We start from the raw sequence: 19,150 nt of genomic DNA, 5'->3' as shown, positions 1-19,150 counted from the left end.
AAGGGTTCTCATGTTCCTTGTGCCAAGAGGCCAGGATGGACAATATTTCTCTGGTACTTGTGTGGGGACAAGAAGTTGAGGTGGCCTAGCTTCTGGGCCAAGTCCTCCATGAACTTTCATGATAAAAATCCTTGAAACAGGTCCTAATTACTCTGAAATGGACTCTGCCACCTTCAGATGAAAATGGCCAGAAGCATCATGGTGCCTCATGGTTCTAGCAACCTCAACCTGGACATTGCTTGCCTCTATGCAGTTAATACCTGCACTTCCAAGCTCAGTGACAGGGTCCACTGGCAACATGTCTTATGAAGCTCTTTGTACAAAAAGCTCTTAAGTTACTTGGTTGCCCTGCATCCTGTTTCTGCCATTCAGAAGCTTGAATGGTCTGCTAAGTTGAACTTTGTGTGGAAAAAAAAAATGAAAAGAAAAAAGAAAACATGGGAAGACAATTTGTTCTCACAAATAATTTTACAAGGAGCTATTTTTATCCAAAGATATGAGAATCACCCTGATATGTGTACATTTCACTGGCTTGTAGCTTAAGTCAGATTATCACTTTAAAAGTAAATAACTAAAAAAGTTAAGAGTTATTTGAATGTGTAGAACCCATCCTGGCCAACACCAGCATTTTATATAGAAATTAACAGTGAGAACTATGTTGTTCTTTTACTGCCTCCATCATATGAACTCTCAAATAGTATTGGTCCTTCTTGTTTTACCTTCCTATGCCTCTTTTCCTTCCCTTGCTTCCCTCTGTATTTTCCCATCACTCTCCACCTCTCTAGTCAAAGGGACAGAGAAAGAATATAACTTCAACATGCAAGGTATACATATAGTTTTCTTCTATCATGTCTTTTAATCAGTATCTTTCTCAACTCCTTCTATTCTCATTTAGCTTGTCATCTCATTCTTTCACATTGGACATTTTAAATGTGGTTTTATCATTAAGACATGAAGTTCTCAATAGCCAGTGGCAATTTTGAGGATTTCATGGCTGCTATTTTTGGCTTTTTAGTCTCAAAAATGAAACAAAACAGAAAGTACCCAAATCAGCAAAATAAGTCCATGTTGCAAAATTATACCCATATTCAAATTACAATATTGGTAGTTGGATTCTTTTCATCTTGGAAAGGTTTCTTTTTGACAATAGTTTTCAATGACAGCAAAGAGTCTCTTATGTGTAACTGAGATCACAACATAGAAAAAAACTCTGAGAACTTGACACCCAGTTTAGAATATCTTTTGATATTAATTGTTCCAGTGCCAAGGTAGTAGCTTTAAGCTAAGTTACTTTAGAAAGTGTTCCCAGGAATGAATGTAGCCAGGAAACCTTTTTGCAATTTGGAAATACTGCTGGAGGGCAAAAAGTAGAAACAAGAATAAATTAAATTTAAAGACACAATTAAACAATCATACCTTGTATATGTGTCTGTGTGTGTCAAACTTAAATAGAGCTTGCTCACATCCACAGAGCACACCAGAGGAAGTCTGAATTTCAGAACTGACCAGAGGCAGAATGAAATCTAAATCTGGCATGCTATTTCCTACCATATATCCACCTGATGAGTTTGCAAATCTCCAGTGGAAACAAAAATTCATCTATGATCCCATTCATGTAGCTTTAGGGTATGGTGTCCAGAAGCACTGTAATTGTTTGACCTCTATGAACAAGGAGGTGGTTTTAGTTCTTTCCAAAGCCATAGTTTGTGCAGCTGTGGATACTCCTTTAACATTTTCAGAGAATTTACTGAATATATTTAAAATAATGCTTATTTTATCTTATTCACTTGGTTAACAAAATTTGGCTGTTCCTAAAGTGCCATTTGAAGTCACATGAGATTTTTCCTGATGGGCTAAAAAACTGGCATCCCTTTGAAGTGATGCTTTTTACATCTTTAATCATCACTTACTTTGGGAGGCCCAAATGACACTTTTTAATTAATATTTTTCCCTTTTTCTTTCTGTTTAACATGAGAAATCCATAACTTCTTTTTTTTTTCAAGAGAATTAAATCGTTTATTGATTACACATGATAATGGTAGATACACAAGCTTCATTCTCATCTGTAATTTTATCTGGTACCATTATTCAATTTAGATATATTGCATAGGATATGCCAACAATCACCTTTATAACCAATAATTCCATGATTTTCCTTGGATGACCCCTTTAAATGGTGAGCTTCAGGTCACAACAGTAACCCTCAGTTCAACTATACCAAGGTTTCTGAAGACAATGGCTTCTTCACCCAAGCAGGTTGTAAATGAATTTCAAATAGAACCTGGCATCACCCTGAAGGAATTCTAGGTTCACACTTTTGGAAAGTTTACCAAAATGGCTTCAGAGTAGACTAACTTTACACAGCACATTTAAAAAAAAAAAAAGACACATTTATTCAGCGTCATGATCAGACTATTACATTTAGCAATCAACAGCATGGGTGCAAAAAAAAAAAAAATCTACATTAAAACCCTTTGTTGGAATGCTTTCCACTTTCCACAGAACAGAAACTAAAATAACCTGTTATACAATTAGTCACAAATACAGTCCTCGAGTTTTTTGCCCATACACATGAGTATTGTCTAAAACATGTCTTCTTTGTAGCAGCTAGGCCCCGCCACCACTGTGCTTGGCTGAGTTCACAAATCTGTTGTAACCTGTAGCTTCCCTGTCACTTCTCTGGCTCTCCTCTCCTGCTAAGCTTTGTTTCTGGGGAATAATTAAAACCTTCTGCCACTGCCATAGCTACTGCTGCTACTGGAACCACCATAGCCACCTTGGTTTCGTGGTTTGGCAAAGTATTGGCCGCCACCACCATAAGGGCCAGAGCGTCTGCCTCCAAAATTTCCTCCCTTCATAGGTCCAAAATTTGATGACTGATTGTTGTAATTGCCAAAATCATTGTAACTTCCACCACCTCCAAAATTGCTTCCATCATTACCAAATCCATTGTAGCCATCCCCACTGCCACCATATCCACCACCACCACGGCTGCCACCAAAGCCACCACGACCACTGAAGTTTCCTCCACGGCCAAAGTTGTCATTTCCACCAAAACCACCTCCACGACCCCCACCAAAGTTTCCAGAACCACTTCCACCTCTTTGGCTGGACGAAGCACTAGCCATCTCTTGCTTTGACAGGGCTTTCCTTACTTCACAGCTGTGGCCATTCACAGTATGGTATTTCTGAATGACAATCTTATCCACAGAATCATGGTCATCAAACGTAACAAAAGCAAAGCCCCTCTTCTTGCCACTGCCTTGGTCAGTCATGATTTCAATCACTTCAATTTTCCCATACTGTTCAAAATAGTCTCTTAAGTGATGTTCTTCAGTATCTTCTTTAATGCCACCCAAAAAGATCTTTTTCACAGTTAAGTGGGCACCAGGTCTTTGAGAATCCTCTCTGGAAACAGCTCTCTTTGGTTCCACGACTCTTCCATCCACTTTGTGTGGCCTTGCATTCACTGCTGCATCCACCTCCTCCACGGTGGCGTATGTGACAAACCCAAAGCCCCTGGAGCGCTTGGTGTTTGGATCTCTCATTACCACGCAGTCTGTGAGCGTTCCCCATTGCTCAAAATGGCTCCTCAGACTCTCATCAGTCGTTTCAAAGCTCAACCCTCCAATGAAGAGCTTCCGCAGCTGTTCGGGCTCTTGAGGAGACTCTGACTTAGACATGACGGCAGTGGGAAGAGAGACTTTTACGATGCTTCCTCGGCAGCGTCCACTCGTAATTTCTTAAATACATTTTTTTCTGAACTGAACAGCTCTTTAGTAAGAGGCATGTCAAACCATCTACATGTAGAAAATAAATGTCTAAACCTGGGTGAATAGCATTTTGCCATGTGCTATTTAGTTTTAGAATTTCTGCTCACTTTAAACTATTTTTGGTAACACTCAGCTACTTTAGGTTGCATCATGAAAGCTACACTTAGATGGTGGCAAAAACCTACAGTTGAGATGGAACCCACAACCAAGAAGTACTTCCAGAATTTCTAGTAAGGGCATTTTCTGCTTTGGGAGTTAAAGAAAACTTTATATTTTACCACTTACAGAAGGACTTTCAAGTTTAAATCCAAGGGAATTGGTACCAGAAATCTGCTTTATCACTGTGATAATTTTATGTTTCTTCAGGGTTGGTAATCAGAGCAACTAGCCAGTTCTCTCTTAATCTGGCTTGGTTTTCTCACAGAAGAGGTATTTCAAATACAATAAATGGCCTTTGGCTAGCAAGTCCATTCTTTACACTAAGCACAGCAGCTGCTTCAAAGTCAATTTTTCCTAATCCCTCTAGCTGATGTTTTCAGCACTCCCCCCACATCCTTGGTCTTTTCCATTTCAGTACACATTTGCCCGAATCCCATCCACAGGAGTTTGCCTTAGGACTTACTTGCTCTGGCCTTTGAAGCCTGGTTGCAAGAGGCAGGCTGGAAGTACCAGGAAATTCTTGGAGCAACCTTCAAACAGTCACCAATGGAGTTGGGGTATAAATACTCCAGCTCCCTCTCCTCTCAGTGAAGCAACCCCCAAAGGATGTTTTCTACAACATCTCATAGACCTCCCCAGTAGGGTTGAGCCTCAGTTGTCCACAATGATAACTTGCTTGACAAAGTCCCCCCCCCCCACCCAATTGATTCTCTTCCCTTGTTAGTCTCACTGCCCTCTCCTTCACCAGCATTTTCCTAAATCATCTCCCAAACAATTTCCTCTTGAATCTTTGCCTTGCTCTGGATCTACATGTGGGGAAATTCTGGAGAATTTATAATAGAAACACCTTTAACTTGACCATTCCCCCTAAAAAGAACTAAATAAGCCACCTCCTATATCCATTTTTTCAGGGTCTAAGTCTCCATTTTGAAGCATATTTTTTAGTTTTTGTTTATTTGTTTGTAGCATATATTACCTTGGGAAATCTGTCATGGTAAATGTAGAATTACACTCAGTTCACTACAATCAGACTTAATGAACATTTGCTTAGGACTGAAGTTCTTGTCAAGATCCAGCTGAGACCTGGATCCTACAATCTTGAAAATCTATGCAGCCCCGTTGCTCTGGTACATGCTGTTAAATCTTGAAATTAATATGTTTCAGAGACAATTTCGGACATTCAGTTTTTTCAGGTAATTGACCTTAATAGAATAAAAAATAACATTCATCTTTCATCTTCTTTTCTTTTCCTCTAAGCAATTTAAGGACCAGGTTAATGTAGGTGACCAAGACCCAAGGCAATGCTCACTTATATCAAAATAAAAATAAAATTATGAAGCTTTCTTAAAATATTTTTTTTCTGAATTTTATCTTGAGTTAACAAAATCAGAACTTTTGGAATTGAGAATGTTTCAATTTACAATTCCTCCAAAATGATTTTTACACACATTCAGTTACCTAGGCTTGGTGGTTGATAGTTTTTTTTTTTCCACTTTTCCTTTTCTCTAATCTCACAGTTAAATTGACTCAGATTGTCCCATTCTTTTGACAATCTAAAGGAAACATATTTGCATGTACACCCTGTAGAACAGTATTTACTTAAGCCTAGGCTTAACAAAAAATAATAAGCTTAATAAGATGCTTGAATTCCTATAATAAAAATGAAACAATAAACGCATAGAAAAATGAGGAAGAAATTACGCCCATTAAATGCATCTAGCCCGATGAGTGATAGGATGGCTGCCTATTCAAGTTGGAAATTTTACACATGATCGAAGCTTTATTTAGTCTAATGGAATGTGCTTCCTGAATTTGGCTTCTCGCTAAGCCAGAGCACAATAGCAGGCATTATGTGATTGGACTGAGCTCATTCCTATCTCCAAGTTCCTGTGATTCAGCCTTGACTGCATGGTTGGCTCAGGTAGCTCTTCACCTACAGTTCCTCTCTGGTTTAGAGATTCCTTCAGAATGTTGCAGAAACAGACTTGACGGTCTCTATATATCATGGGTTTCCTCTTTAACGTCTCTTTCAAAACTTCTGAAATCATTCAGAAGATTTAGTCTCATTTTACAGTTTAGGAAACACAAGCTTAGTGGTTTGTGGAGATAAAAGTCACAGAAAATGTCACTAGTAGCCATAATCAATGAGCTCCTCTCACATAGGTGAATAAATGCCATGCTTATGGCACCAGCAAAGCAGAGATGACCCCAAAATGTTTTTTTCAGAAGAATATTGAGAAGAATAATATTCACAGTTTCTAAGATTATTGACCATATCATCTTTAGAGGTTTCAGCACACTTACATCTCCATATATTTATTTGTCTTTCCTTGACAAACATTCAGAGAGGTAGAAATGCATACAAATCTAATTGTAACTTGTAGCTTCTGAATAGGCTTAATCCAAATCTTTCCTGCCCTCATTCATTACTTAGTCACTAAGCGTAAACCCATAAGTGATAGTACCAGGAAGGCATTATCAAGACACTCATATATTCTGGAGATAATTTGGTTATGCCCACCAGTCTGCCTGGGGTCTCCCATGCAATCATTCGAGTTGGTACTCAAGTCTAAAATTGTTCTGAACATCTGAATTGAGCACTTAGGGAACATTGATATCAGAAGAAATATCCTTGATATCAAAACAGTATATTTGTTCTTAAAGGCAGCAAGTTTCTAATGTAGATATAAAAGTTACTATTGCCCAGAGGTGTTGCAAAGTGGCCCACTTACCACAGCTTTCCAGGGAAGTAATAAACCTCCCTGCCTTTGTAAGATTTCTGAACATTCTGGATAATTCTTGCCTTTCTAACCCTTCTTCATATAGGAACTGTGTCTCTGATTTGGTCACTGTACAGTAAGCATAATTTAGCCCCTTCCCATGTATGAAAGAGAATCCTATGTTTCTCTCAAGTCATCTTACTTTGAAGTTCGGTATGAGCTCATTCTGGGCCCCTGTCCTGACTATGAATTCTGGGAAGTGTGCAGTTATCAGATAGTGATCTAGAATTCATACTGACCTACAAAAGACATTGTTTATAATAATGTAAAGCATATTTCAAGTTTCCCCTCTCAGAGTCTGGAGTGAAGGCAGAGCATCATTAAGCTATACCCCCCGACAGAAATATTAGATGCTCGTTCTGGATCTTTAACAATATAATCTCAAAGACTCTAGTCTTGCAGAGAGCATTTCTAAGACTGTTGGCATTGTGGTGTTTACTTGCATAATCCAAAAGGACTTACATCTACTTCCCATCTGCAGTCCTTGACATTTTCTATGCTGTTGTCTCATTGCTTGTATTGAGAGTGGGGGAAGTCAGACATCTCCCCTCTCTAGTATTAAAGTATAATCATGTGGATCTTGGTCCACTTCTGTTTTGACACAGAAGTCATGCTGTCTTAGTTTGGTATAATTCTTTCAGTGTAACCACTGACATTTAACTCATGTTTCCATATTTTATAATCCCCAGTTCTCTTTGAAAATGCAGGTTAGCTTCTTTGCACTGGTTCTCAACCTTCCTAATGCCACAACCCTTTAATACAGTTCCTCATGTTGTGGTGACCGCCCAACCATAAAATTATTTTAGTTGCTACTTCACATGCACAAATATGCACACGCATACATACATGTGCACACATGCACACATGTTCATATACACATACATACATGTGCACACACGCACACGTGCATACACATATAAGTACGTGTATACACATACCCACATGTGTGCATACACATAAGTACATGTGCACACACACAAATACATGTATACACATACCCACATGTGCACACACACAAATACATGTATACACATACCCACATGTGCACACACACATAAATACATGTGCACAAGCACACATACATACGATCAATAATGTAGTGGCTCCTGATGCTTCTGTTTACACACTGTGATAGTTTATGATCCACTGAATAAAGTAAGTCACATGACCAGGTTCAAAATCAGTGGGGCAGGAAAGGACTACATATTTCTCCCATGGAAAGATGCTGAAGTCATAGCAATAGGATGATATATTAATATATTATTATAGGCAAAGGGTCTGTAAATTATTGCAAATTGTAAGAATCTAATAGATTATTTTTCTTAAATGCCATTATTTTTTTCTCAATATAGAAAAATAAAGAAGATGATAGAGCTCCATTATTGATAAACCAGTTTCACTAGACTTGGGGTATATATGTGTAAGTAGGAATGCAAGATTCTGAGTGAGGTTGGGTATGAATGCAGTCACGCATGAGTATAATGAATTATGATAGGTAGGTAAGCATATATAGCATAATAGAAAGGAAAAATATAAAATGCCAGTAATGAAAAATGCAATTAAAGTTTCAATTTCAAAAAAGACAATAGATATTAGACAGTATAATTAAAACACGTACTGTTATATAAACAATATATATCATATATATCTTATCAATATATATATCAAAATATATATATATACATAAACAATATATATATCAATTAGCAATGTCTATGTAAACAATTCTAACTCAGGCATTTAAAATAATAAGATTTTTTATATTCCTGAGTGTATATAGGAAGATTGTGTGGTTTCTATTCTTTTTGTTGTATTGATGCATACATTTGCAGTCAGGTTTCACCACTTGGAATGCAGCTGAGTGTAGGCTGATCTAGAAAGACTACAGCTGAGATAACCAGGCTCTCATCCACATCTCTCATTTGCCCATAAAATAGCATAAGCTTGTTGAAATAGCAGTGACAAGGTTCCCAGAAATAGAGCAGGAGTCACATAATCTCTTGAGATCTAGCTTTGGACCTGGTGCAATGCCACTTACACTGTATTTAGTGGTCATAGCCCAAATTCACAAGGTGAGCCCAAATTCAAGGGATAGGGAAATGGACTATACTGTTTGAAGGAAGGAGCCAAGACATCATATTACAATTGGAAATCATTTATAATTGTTTAATAGTTTTATTTTAAAACAGTTTTACATTTAGGGAAAAATTGTGAAGATAGTGCAGAGAGTCCCATACACCTTTGACCTAGCTTTTCCTATTATTAACACCTTACATTTGTCACAACTAAATAACAAACATAAATATTTTATCATTAACTAAAATCGTTATTTTAGTCAGGTTTTCTTAGTTTTTACCTCATGTTCTTTTTCTTCCAGGATCTTGTCTTGAATACTCTATTACATCTAGTCATGTCTTGTTCGGCTTCTCTTGGCTGTGAAAGTTTCTCAACCTTTTCCTACTTTTGATGACCTTGCCAGTTATAAAGAATAATGCTAGGATATTTTCTGAAATGCTCTTAAATTAAGATTTGTCTGATGTTTTTGCCCTCATGATTAGATTGGGGTTACAAGTTCTTGGGAAGAGAAGGTAAAGAGCCATTCTCATTACATTGTATCAAGGGTACACGACATGATACTGCTATTGATATGGGCCTTGATCACCTGTTGGTTGGGTTTCGGCACTCAGAGATAACTCTTTTACATACCATAATCTCCAAATGGAAGAAACCTTGTACAATCCACAATTAAGGAGAGAGAAATTATGTTTCACCTCTTTGAAAATAGAGTAGCTAAGTAGATTATTCGTGATTCATTTGCTTGGGATAATTGTCTGTTCTGCTCTATTTATTTGTTCATTTGATCATTTATATTATTATAGATCTGTATGTATTGGTTTTATACTTTGGGTTGTAATTTAATACTAGTAATACTATTTTATTGCTCATGGCATTCCAACTTTGGCCATCGGGAGCTCTTCCAGTTTGCCCGTGTGTTTCTTTGACATACTTTCTTCCTTGTGGGGGGGGGGGCATTTGTTTTATGTTTATTTTTTAGTATTGTCTTAATTTTGGGCACTATAGGTGCTCCAGAATCATCTTTTATTTCTCTACTTCTAGAATCAGACAATTCTTGAAGGAGTACTTGTTCCTTTTATTAGAGTATAGTTTTTTTTTTTATTGTTGGGGAATCATTGAGGGTACAATAAGCCAGGTTACACTGATTGCAATTGTTACGTAAAGTCCCTCTTGAAATCATGTCTTGCCCCCATAAAGTGTGACACACACCAAGGCCCCAACCCCCTCCCTCCGTCCCTCTTTCTGCTTCCCTCCCATAACCTTAATTGTCATTAATTGTCCTCATATCAAAATTGAGTACATAGGATTCATGCTTCTCCATTCTTGTGATGCTTAACTAAGAATAATGTCTTCCACTTCCATCCAGGTTAATACAAAGGATGTAAAGTCTCCATTTTTTTAATGGCTGAATAGTATTCCATGGTATACATATACCACAGCTTGTTAATCCATTCCTGGGTTGGTGGGCATTTAGGCTGTTTCCACATTTTGGCGATTTAAATTGAACTGCAATAAACAGTCTAGTACAAGTGTCCTTATGATAAAAGGATTTTTTTCCTTCTGGGTAGATGCCCAGTAATGGGATTGCAGGATCAAATGGGAGGTCTAGCTTGAGTGCTTTGAGGTTTCTCCATACTTCCTTCCAGAAAGGTTGTACTAGTTTGCAGTCCCACCAGCAGTGTAAAAGTGTTCCCTTCTCTCCACATCCACGCCAGCATCTGCAGTTTTACAAAACAACATCTGGGTGCTAGCGTGGCTGCTGCTGGTCCCTTTCAGCTGACAGTAAGCAAATATATGTGCATATATTACCTCATACATATCCTCATATTTATAAATATTTTTACATGCAACATTCTGAGCCCATACTTAGCCAAGTGTGAGTTCATACTTGTCTCCCACTCTAGTCTGATACCATATGGATCATTTGGACTTCCACTCTTTGCTTATTTGCAAGCACATACACCAGCAGTAAGAACCCTGGCTCCTACCATCTGCTACCCATTTACTTGTTTCTTCAATTCCAGTACACATGTATATTGGTTTCAGAATTGTTAACTTGTATCCTGTGGGAAATAGATTTATCAAGCAGAATATAAAACTATGTACAGTTTCTTTCGCCTTTTGGTGTTATTTCCAAACTTAGGGTCAGCCCCCTTTTCCTCATCCCCGCCAGTAAGGTTGTTTCCATACCTGTACACCTGCTCAAACTTCTTCCCACTCAGACACCTGGCAACCACTGATCTGTTTCCCGTCTCTATAGTTTTGTCATTGCCACATTGTCATATTAATGGAATCATAAATTTATAGCCCATATAGACTGATTTATTTCACTTAGCAATATGCTTTTAAAACTTCATTCATAATTTTACATGAATTTATAACTTACTTTTTTTATCCTTGAATACGAAGGATGTAACATAGTTTGTTTATCCTATTAAAGTATATCTTAGTTGCTTTCTCATTTGGGTGGTTATGAATATAGCTATTATAACAATTCACATATATGTTGTTATGTGGACGTGAATTTTCAAATCAATTTGATATATATTTAGGAGCAAAATTGCATGTAAGAAACTCTCAAACTGTGTACTGAAGTGGTTATACTAGTTTAAGTAATGACTGAAAAGTTTAGTTGCTCTACAACCTCACCAGCAATTGAGATGGTTAGTTTTCTGGATTTTATCCATTCATGTTAGTATATAGTGGTATCTCACTATTATTTTCATTTTTATTTCTCCAGTACTCATTTTTAGGAATATAATCTACTAACATTCTACATATAAATCTCAATAAAAATATTTTTAATGAATTCATAATTTCAATGGATGATCTTTATATAAGACAGTTTTTCAGTGTGTATGTACAAAATGGAGTGGTTGACTAATTGAATTTTGAAGACATCTAAATCCAGAGCAATCATATTTATGTTGTTTATTTTTATATCCACAATGCCTGATGCATACTTAATGCTCAATAAATTTCTTTATATGAATGAATAGACAAGCTTAAATTCATCTCTTATCTCAGAGATAAGACCTTTTAGGTGATAAGCAGCTTTTTTACAAGAATCTTTTTCTGGATTCTCCATTAGCCTTATCTATTTCTTGTTCTCTTATGGAGACTAGCAGGAACGCTCCCCTCCCCCTTCCTTAGCTCTAGCTCTATGATAGTTTGGAAAAATATTGTTTTATTTTTTTACTTTTGTTATCATTATTATGCTTTTTTGAGACAGAGTCTCACTCTGTTGCCCTGGGTAGAGTGCTGTAGAATCACAGCTCATAGCAACATCAAACTACTCTTGGGCTTGAGCAATCCTCTTACCTCAGCCTCTTGAATATCTGGGACTGTAAGTGCTCACCACAACACTTGGCTAATTTTTCTATTTTTTAGTAGAGATGGGGTCTTGCTCTTGCTCAGGCTGGTCTCAAAATCCTAAGCTCAAGCTGTCCATCCACCTTGGCCTCCCAGAATGCTAGGACTACAGGCATAAGCCATTGTGCCTGGCCAAAAGTATCTAAAAAATTAAAATCAACCTAGACCTCCCATTTCATCCTGTAATCCCTTTACTGGGCATCTATCCAGAAGTAAAAAAAAAATCTTTTATTATAAAGACACTTGTAATAGACTGTTTATCACAGCTTGATTTACAATTGCTAAAATGTGGAAACAGCCTAAATGCCCCTCAACCCAGGAATGGATTGGCATATATGTATACCATGGAATACTATTCAGCCATTAAAAAAATGGAGATTTTGCAGCATTTCTGTTAACCTGGATGGAGATGAAGGTTATTATTCTTAGTGAAGCATGACAGAAATGGAGAAGCATGAATCCTATGTATTCAACTTTGATATGAGGACAATTAATGACAATGACAATGAGGGGGTGGGGGGAAGGGAAGAGCAGACAGAGAGAGAAGGAGGAGGGGCTGAGGAAAAGGAAAAGAAAAAAAAGAAAAGAAAATAGTGACTAATTCTCACATAAATTGGATTTAAGTTTTACCAAAGTACATTATTTGAAAAATAATTTTTAATACAACTTGTTAATATGTTGTTTAGGATATTGCATCCTCATTTATAAGTGAACTATGTTTATAATAATATATTTTCTTTTTTTTTTGCAGAGACAGACTCTCACTCTGTTGCCCTCAGTAGAGTGCCGTGGCATCTCAGTTCACAGCAAACTCCAACCCCAGGGCTTAGGCGATTCTCTTGCCTCAGCCTCCCAAGTAGCTGGGACTACCGCCACCTGCCACAATGCCCGACTAATTTTTTGTTGCCGTTTGGCTGGGGCTGGGTTTGAACCCACCACCCCAGGTGTATGGGGCTGGGGCCCTACCCACTGAGCCACAGGTGCCATCCTATTTTCTCCAATTTTAATATAAGGTATAGCCAGATGAAGTAGAATGATTTTGAAGTATTTCTTCTTTTTCTATTGTCTGTAAGATTTGGCATGATCTGTTTTTTGAAATTATCTTCTATTTTTATTTATAAATATTGGTTGTCTATTTTTTGAGACTTTGGGAAAAAAAAGTTAACTGATGACTCAATACTGAACCTCAGAGTCAAAGCATTCTATGATAGACAACTTTTATCTGACAATGTGAATGTTACTTTTTTTGCATTATTATTATTATTGTTGTTGTTGCTCAATATTTCGTTGCAGCAATCGTCTGATTTCTTTTCCGAATGTATTTGTTTTCCTTCATTCTTTACAAAGATTTTGTTTCTAGTCCTTATCTTAAACATTGTTACTGTTATTAAATTTTAAGTCTTTTGTATTTTGTGAAGGCAAAAAGTGGAAACCAAATAAATACATGTATAAGTACAGAGAAAATTAAAAAAAAATCAAAATATTAATTACCATCCCATGAGCTCTGATGGCATAGAAATTCTTGGGAATATTAATTACCATCCCATGACATATGATGGCATAGAAATTCTTGGGAATATTTCTCTGGTTTTTGAGGGTTTTTCCCTTTGTATTCTTGCTCCCCCTTTTCTCAGCTCTTCATGGTAATGTTTGAAACAATGGAAAAGTACAAAAAAGGTTTAACTACTCCCTAGCTCCTTTTAGCATTCTTTAATTGGTATAATAGCAATAACTTACATTAATGTAAAAGCTTATTTCTGGAAGTCTTCATGAGAAATTGGCAACTCAGAGGAAAGGGAACTTTATGATTGGGGCCAAGGAAGAATGGGATTTTTAATTTTCACGTATAAGCTCTGGTATCTTTTAAATTCTTTTCTGTATGCACTTCATTACTTGACATTGCAAAGTAGATTTCTTTGAAGACAACTATTCCACATGTATTTTCACGCCTCTATATTTGTTCTAGCCTGAAAAGACATACTTTTGTGTAAAGTTCATTTTACCATTTCCTGTTATTACAGTTTGTATCCACATGCACAACTGACTTGAATGCTTTTATGGAAGTGAATCATTATTTTGCCCAGTAAACTACCATGAAACTTTATTAAGACAACAGTTATTCATCAATCAGCTATTTCAATAATTGCACGTTTTCAGCTAAGGGTTTGAACCAGCATAGCCTAACTGAACCTCATTGTCTACACAAGGAGTGCACTTGCTGAACAACAATAACATCAATAGAAACAATGGTAGATTAAGATTGACTCCCTGGGAGAAAAACTGTTTTGATTAATTCTTCTCCATGAAAAAATCTGTTGTTTTCTATAATGGTGTTGTTTAGGTTGTGGAAACTGAAATGTCCTGTCAAGCTGCTTAACTAGTCTTGGTGAAGAATTCAGGCACCTTTCTTGTTTTCCCCTTACTAGCTCAGGGTCAAAGGCTAAGACTTCATTCCCTGAATCTTTTTAGTTATTTTATTTAAAATGAGAATAAGGATGTCAGCTTCATTTCTTTCTTTTATTCCTGTCCCAATTTTAAGATTTAATTAACAAATAAAAATTGTGTATGCTTATGGCATACAAGGCAATGTTCAGATAGATGTATATATTATGAAATAATTAAAGAAAAATAATGAACATATCCATTTCTTCTCATGCTTATCAGATTTTTCATAGTAAGAACATTTTAGATCTACTCAGTTATCAATTTTTAGGTAAATGACATACTATTATTAACTGTAGTCACTATGCTAGCCAATAGGGACCTAGAATTCATTCATCCTGTCTAACTGAAACTTTGTACCTTTTTACCTGTAAAAAAGTCCGACGCAAATATTGACCCACAAAACAGGTTGTCCTTGTAGAACTGAAACATGTTATCTAATTTTTATGATGCCAAAATAAGTAATATGAGGAAGAAATGGAATTTTTCCATGGTTTGCTGATGATTTAAGTGCATGAAAAGATCTATTTAATGGGCAGCACCTGTGGCTCAAAGGAGTAGGGCACCGGCTCCATGTGCTGGAGGTGGTGGGGTCAAACCCAGCCCTGGTCCAAAACTGCAAAAAAAAAAAAAAAAAAAAAAAAAGATCTATTTAATCTGATGCCTATTAGTATAGACAACTCTGGGTAGCCTAAATTTAATAAACTATAGGCAAATATTTAATCTATATATTGTGGTTTGACCAAAGGAGACCAAAAATGCCTTAGCCTAGGGTTCAGTGGAATCCTGCTGCCCTCTGTCCTCAGAGCTGGCTGCTGTCTAAGGAGAATGATGATCAGTATTTCCCAGACCCGTAAGTCTGACACTAAATCCTTCTATTGGAGTAGCCCTATTAAAATCATATCAGTCATTGGAAACTGTATTCCCAGACTGTGCTATTGCTACTTAAAAAATAAGCATTTTCCATTATGCTAAACATCTCAACTCAACCCATTAATTCCACAAAACAATGTTTTGTTTTTAAACATTGTTTTATTTCAGGTTGAGGAATCAGTTTAATTGCATGCCTCTAGAGGACATTATTATTTGTTTACTTTTTAATTAGAGAAAAAAAGGAACTAGGTTATTGTGGTCTATTGTTTTATTATACACAATTGTTCAGCCCCCTCTTGTAAGAGAATTATAATCCTCTGCTTGTTGCCATGTGAATTTCAGTAACTTCCCTCAGAAGAATGACTTCCTTATCTCAAGGGCATCACTATGCCACGTGACTTGCTTTCACCAATAAAGTGTGAGCAAAGTAATACACACTATTTCTAAAGTTTTAAGAGTTACCCATGAAACCAGGTGGGGTGGCTCACGCCTATAATCCCAGGACTCTGTGAGGCTGAGATGGGAGGATCAGCTGAGCACAGGAATTTGAAACCAGCCTGAGCAAAAGCATGAGACCCCATCTCTACTAAAAATAGTAAAACTAGCTTGGCCTGGGAGCAGACACCTGTAGTCCCAGCTACTTAGGAGGCTGAGGTAAGAGGATTGCTTGAGCCCAAGAATTTGAGGTTGTTTTGAGGATATGATTGTATGGCACTCTACCCAGGGCAACAGAATGAGACTTTGCTTCAAAAAAAAAAAAAAAGAAAAGAAAAAGAGAGTCATGTATGATTTATTCATCTCCATTTTTCTTTTGCTATGAGAAATATATATTTTAAAGAAGGGCTGCTTCTTCATCTTGAATTCTGGGATGAAAAATATACAAGTTCTGACAATTAATTTATGAACTCATCCTAGAAAACTCATCTTAGGAACTCATCCTACATACCTCATTGCTGAATATCACAACAGTCATTTTCCAAGTATTCCCCTCAGGAAGCTATGTACTGACATCAGCACTTAGTCTACCCTTCAAAACAATTTTGGAACTCTTTCTGGAATGACCATCAGAGCTGTACTTGTACAGCACACAACAATAATAATGAACGCCACTCAGTAAGACATTGCCACACTTCAAGACAAGCACAGGTGTGAGATGCTGATACACCAAGGTTATGAAACTTTACTGAATTGTTATACAGGGCTGCTGACCAAAGTGCATTGTGCCAAGTTCACAGACTTAATTGTCCAACCTTGTATGATGGCAATTCTGATGACCATTCCAGAAAAAGAGTTCCTAAATTGCTTTGAAGGGTAGACTAGGTGCTGGCATCAGTGCATAGCTTCCCAAGGGGAGTACTTAAAAGGTGATTTTAGTGATATTCAGCAACAAGGTGTGTAACACTCTTCCTAAAATAAGTTCATGAACTTAATTGTTAGATCTTGTATACCCAGCAGAGTTGTAGTCAATATGCAGCTGCCAAAGCCCAAATATTACATATAAAGCAAAGAAGAAAAATCTTATAAACTTCTGTAGCTGTAAGTTTCTGGTTTCAGAAGCGGCTACTGCAGCATAATGTAGTAAATAACGGTTTATCTATTTAACAAGGATTCTGAACATGGAAAATAAATCTTTTTAGAAACTTATGATAGTTAAAAATATCCTTCCTTCCCTCCTCCTTTTCTCCCTTCCTCCCTCCTTTCTTTCTTTTCTTATTTTCTTCTTTTTCTTTCTTTTCCTTTCTCTCTTTCTTCAAGCATAATTTTTTTCCTGCCATGTGAAACTTATTGCTTTAAAAAATAACATGGATGGAGCTGGAACATATCCTGCTTAGTAAAGTATCTCAAGAATGGAAGAAAAAATATCCAATGTACTCAGTACTATTATGAAACCAATTTACAATCACTCACACTTTCATATGAAGAATAGATCACAACTATGGCCCATGAAGGGGGGAGGTCAGATTGAGGGAGGGTGAATGGTGGGATCATACCTATGGTACATAATGCAAGGGTACATGTCAGATCTATTAGTATAGAGTATAAATGTCTTAACACAGTAATTAGGTAAATGAAATGAGGTATATATTAACCAGTGTGATGTAAGCGTTCCTAATTCTATATGAAATTAGCACATTGTACCCATAAATGCATTAATTATACATGATCTATGTGTTTATGATTTAATAAAAAAAGAAAAAAGAAAAAAAGAAATTTTAAGACATAAATGAAAGAAATAAAAATGTCTTCACTAAAAAAAAAAAAACCAAAATAATATTGATAATACATAAAGTAATACTTTGTTTTGGTGTATCTAGTTTTGTTTTATACTCTACAGGGTCCTTACAAATATATTCCAAGTATTCAAAATAGCCTAATTAAATTAATTAATTAAATTATTCTGAGATTCTATTTTATAGAGAAGGAAATTGCTACTCAGAGGTGACATTATGTAAACAAGAAAGACACAGTCAGGATTTCAAACTATGCTAATGTCCCCAACCACCCACATTTAAAAATCATCTTTATTGTTTAATCATCCTTCAAATTAAATGATATTTTTAGAAATTCAGAAAGAATAGAACAGAGAGAGGTGTGACTCAACAAGAAGACATAGTTACTCACCCCACACTCCCAGAGAGCCCCATCTGAAGAGTAAATTGGTCTTTAATAACTCTTCTCAATACCAGCATCCTGATGGTATATTACCTTCTCTCTGTTTTTCTTAGACATTGAGGCATTGCCACATTCCAATGTAATCATTCAGATTCAAAGGACCCTATTTAGAAAACTGTAGACAAAAATTTTTGCCAAATGGGGTTTTCTTTTATTAGCATTTGTATTTCTGTTACTTCTAACAACAAACGTGGCTTTTTTTAAAAAGTTGAAGAATGCAAAATAGCTGTAAAAATAAAATGGGAAATGTGCCACAATTGATACATTTGTCTGAGTAATTTACAGTTCAGTTGAAATTTTGCATGGATCAAAAAAATGATGCCACCCAGTTGGTTTAAATTTTTATCCTGGTGGATTCTTGGTAGGCCATTTACTAGGTAGCTACTCCATGCTAGACTGGTCCTGTGGATACAGTGAATCCAGCAGACAGGTATCCAATTTCAACATCATTTACATTCTGTATGGAAGACAGAAAACGAACCAGTTTTCAAAAAGGGACAATCAAAATTGCTCAATATTTGGATACAACTTAGAAAGGGAATTATCTGGGTGAAGAGGATCGTGATGCCTACTTTGGATACAGTTTTTGGTGGGGGAAGTTAACAATCGGGTTGAATCTTAAAGGATGAGAATGAGCCAAGCACACAAGGATCTGAAGAAAGACCATGCCGTCAAAGAATAGAGTGAGGAAAAGGCGCCAAGCCAGAAAAGGGTGATTTCCATGGCAGGAACAGAAGGGAGCACCTGTTGTGTGGAAGGTGTTCACAGTTCCACGGAACAATGGTGGAAGTGGTGTGAGATGGTGAGGAGATGGACGTGAAAGTGGAGCATATCTCAGGTAGAACTTGGTAGAACTTATCTAGGGTTATTTTTGTTTTGTGAGGGGTGGGAGGGAGGCCATCAGAGTGATTACATAACTAATGCTTTAGCAAGTTCACTTTAGAAGCTACCTGGCAAAACACTCTGAGAGAGGTTATGTGTGCAAACTTCCATTTGACCTAC

General features: G+C 36.7%; 1 protein-coding gene across 1 annotated transcript; it reads right to left on the bottom strand.

Moving 5' to 3' along the window:
* Positions 1 to 1,995: 1,995 nt before the first annotated feature.
* LOC128573682 (heterogeneous nuclear ribonucleoprotein A1-like) lies at positions 1,996 to 3,731 on the bottom strand. Its single transcript, XM_053574041.1, has one exon. The coding sequence runs from the start codon at positions 3,681 to 3,683 to the stop codon at positions 2,721 to 2,723; it is 963 nt and encodes a 320-aa protein (XP_053430016.1). The 5' UTR covers positions 3,684 to 3,731; the 3' UTR covers positions 1,996 to 2,720.
* Between the last annotated feature and the right edge of the window lie 15,419 nt (positions 3,732 to 19,150).

This window comes from Nycticebus coucang, chromosome 21 (assembly GCF_027406575.1).
Source record: "Nycticebus coucang isolate mNycCou1 chromosome 21, mNycCou1.pri, whole genome shotgun sequence".
NCBI lineage: Eukaryota > Metazoa > Chordata > Mammalia > Primates > Lorisidae > Nycticebus > Nycticebus coucang.
The sequence above is the reverse complement of the archived record's forward strand: the minus strand, read 5'-3'. Positions and strand labels throughout refer to the sequence as shown.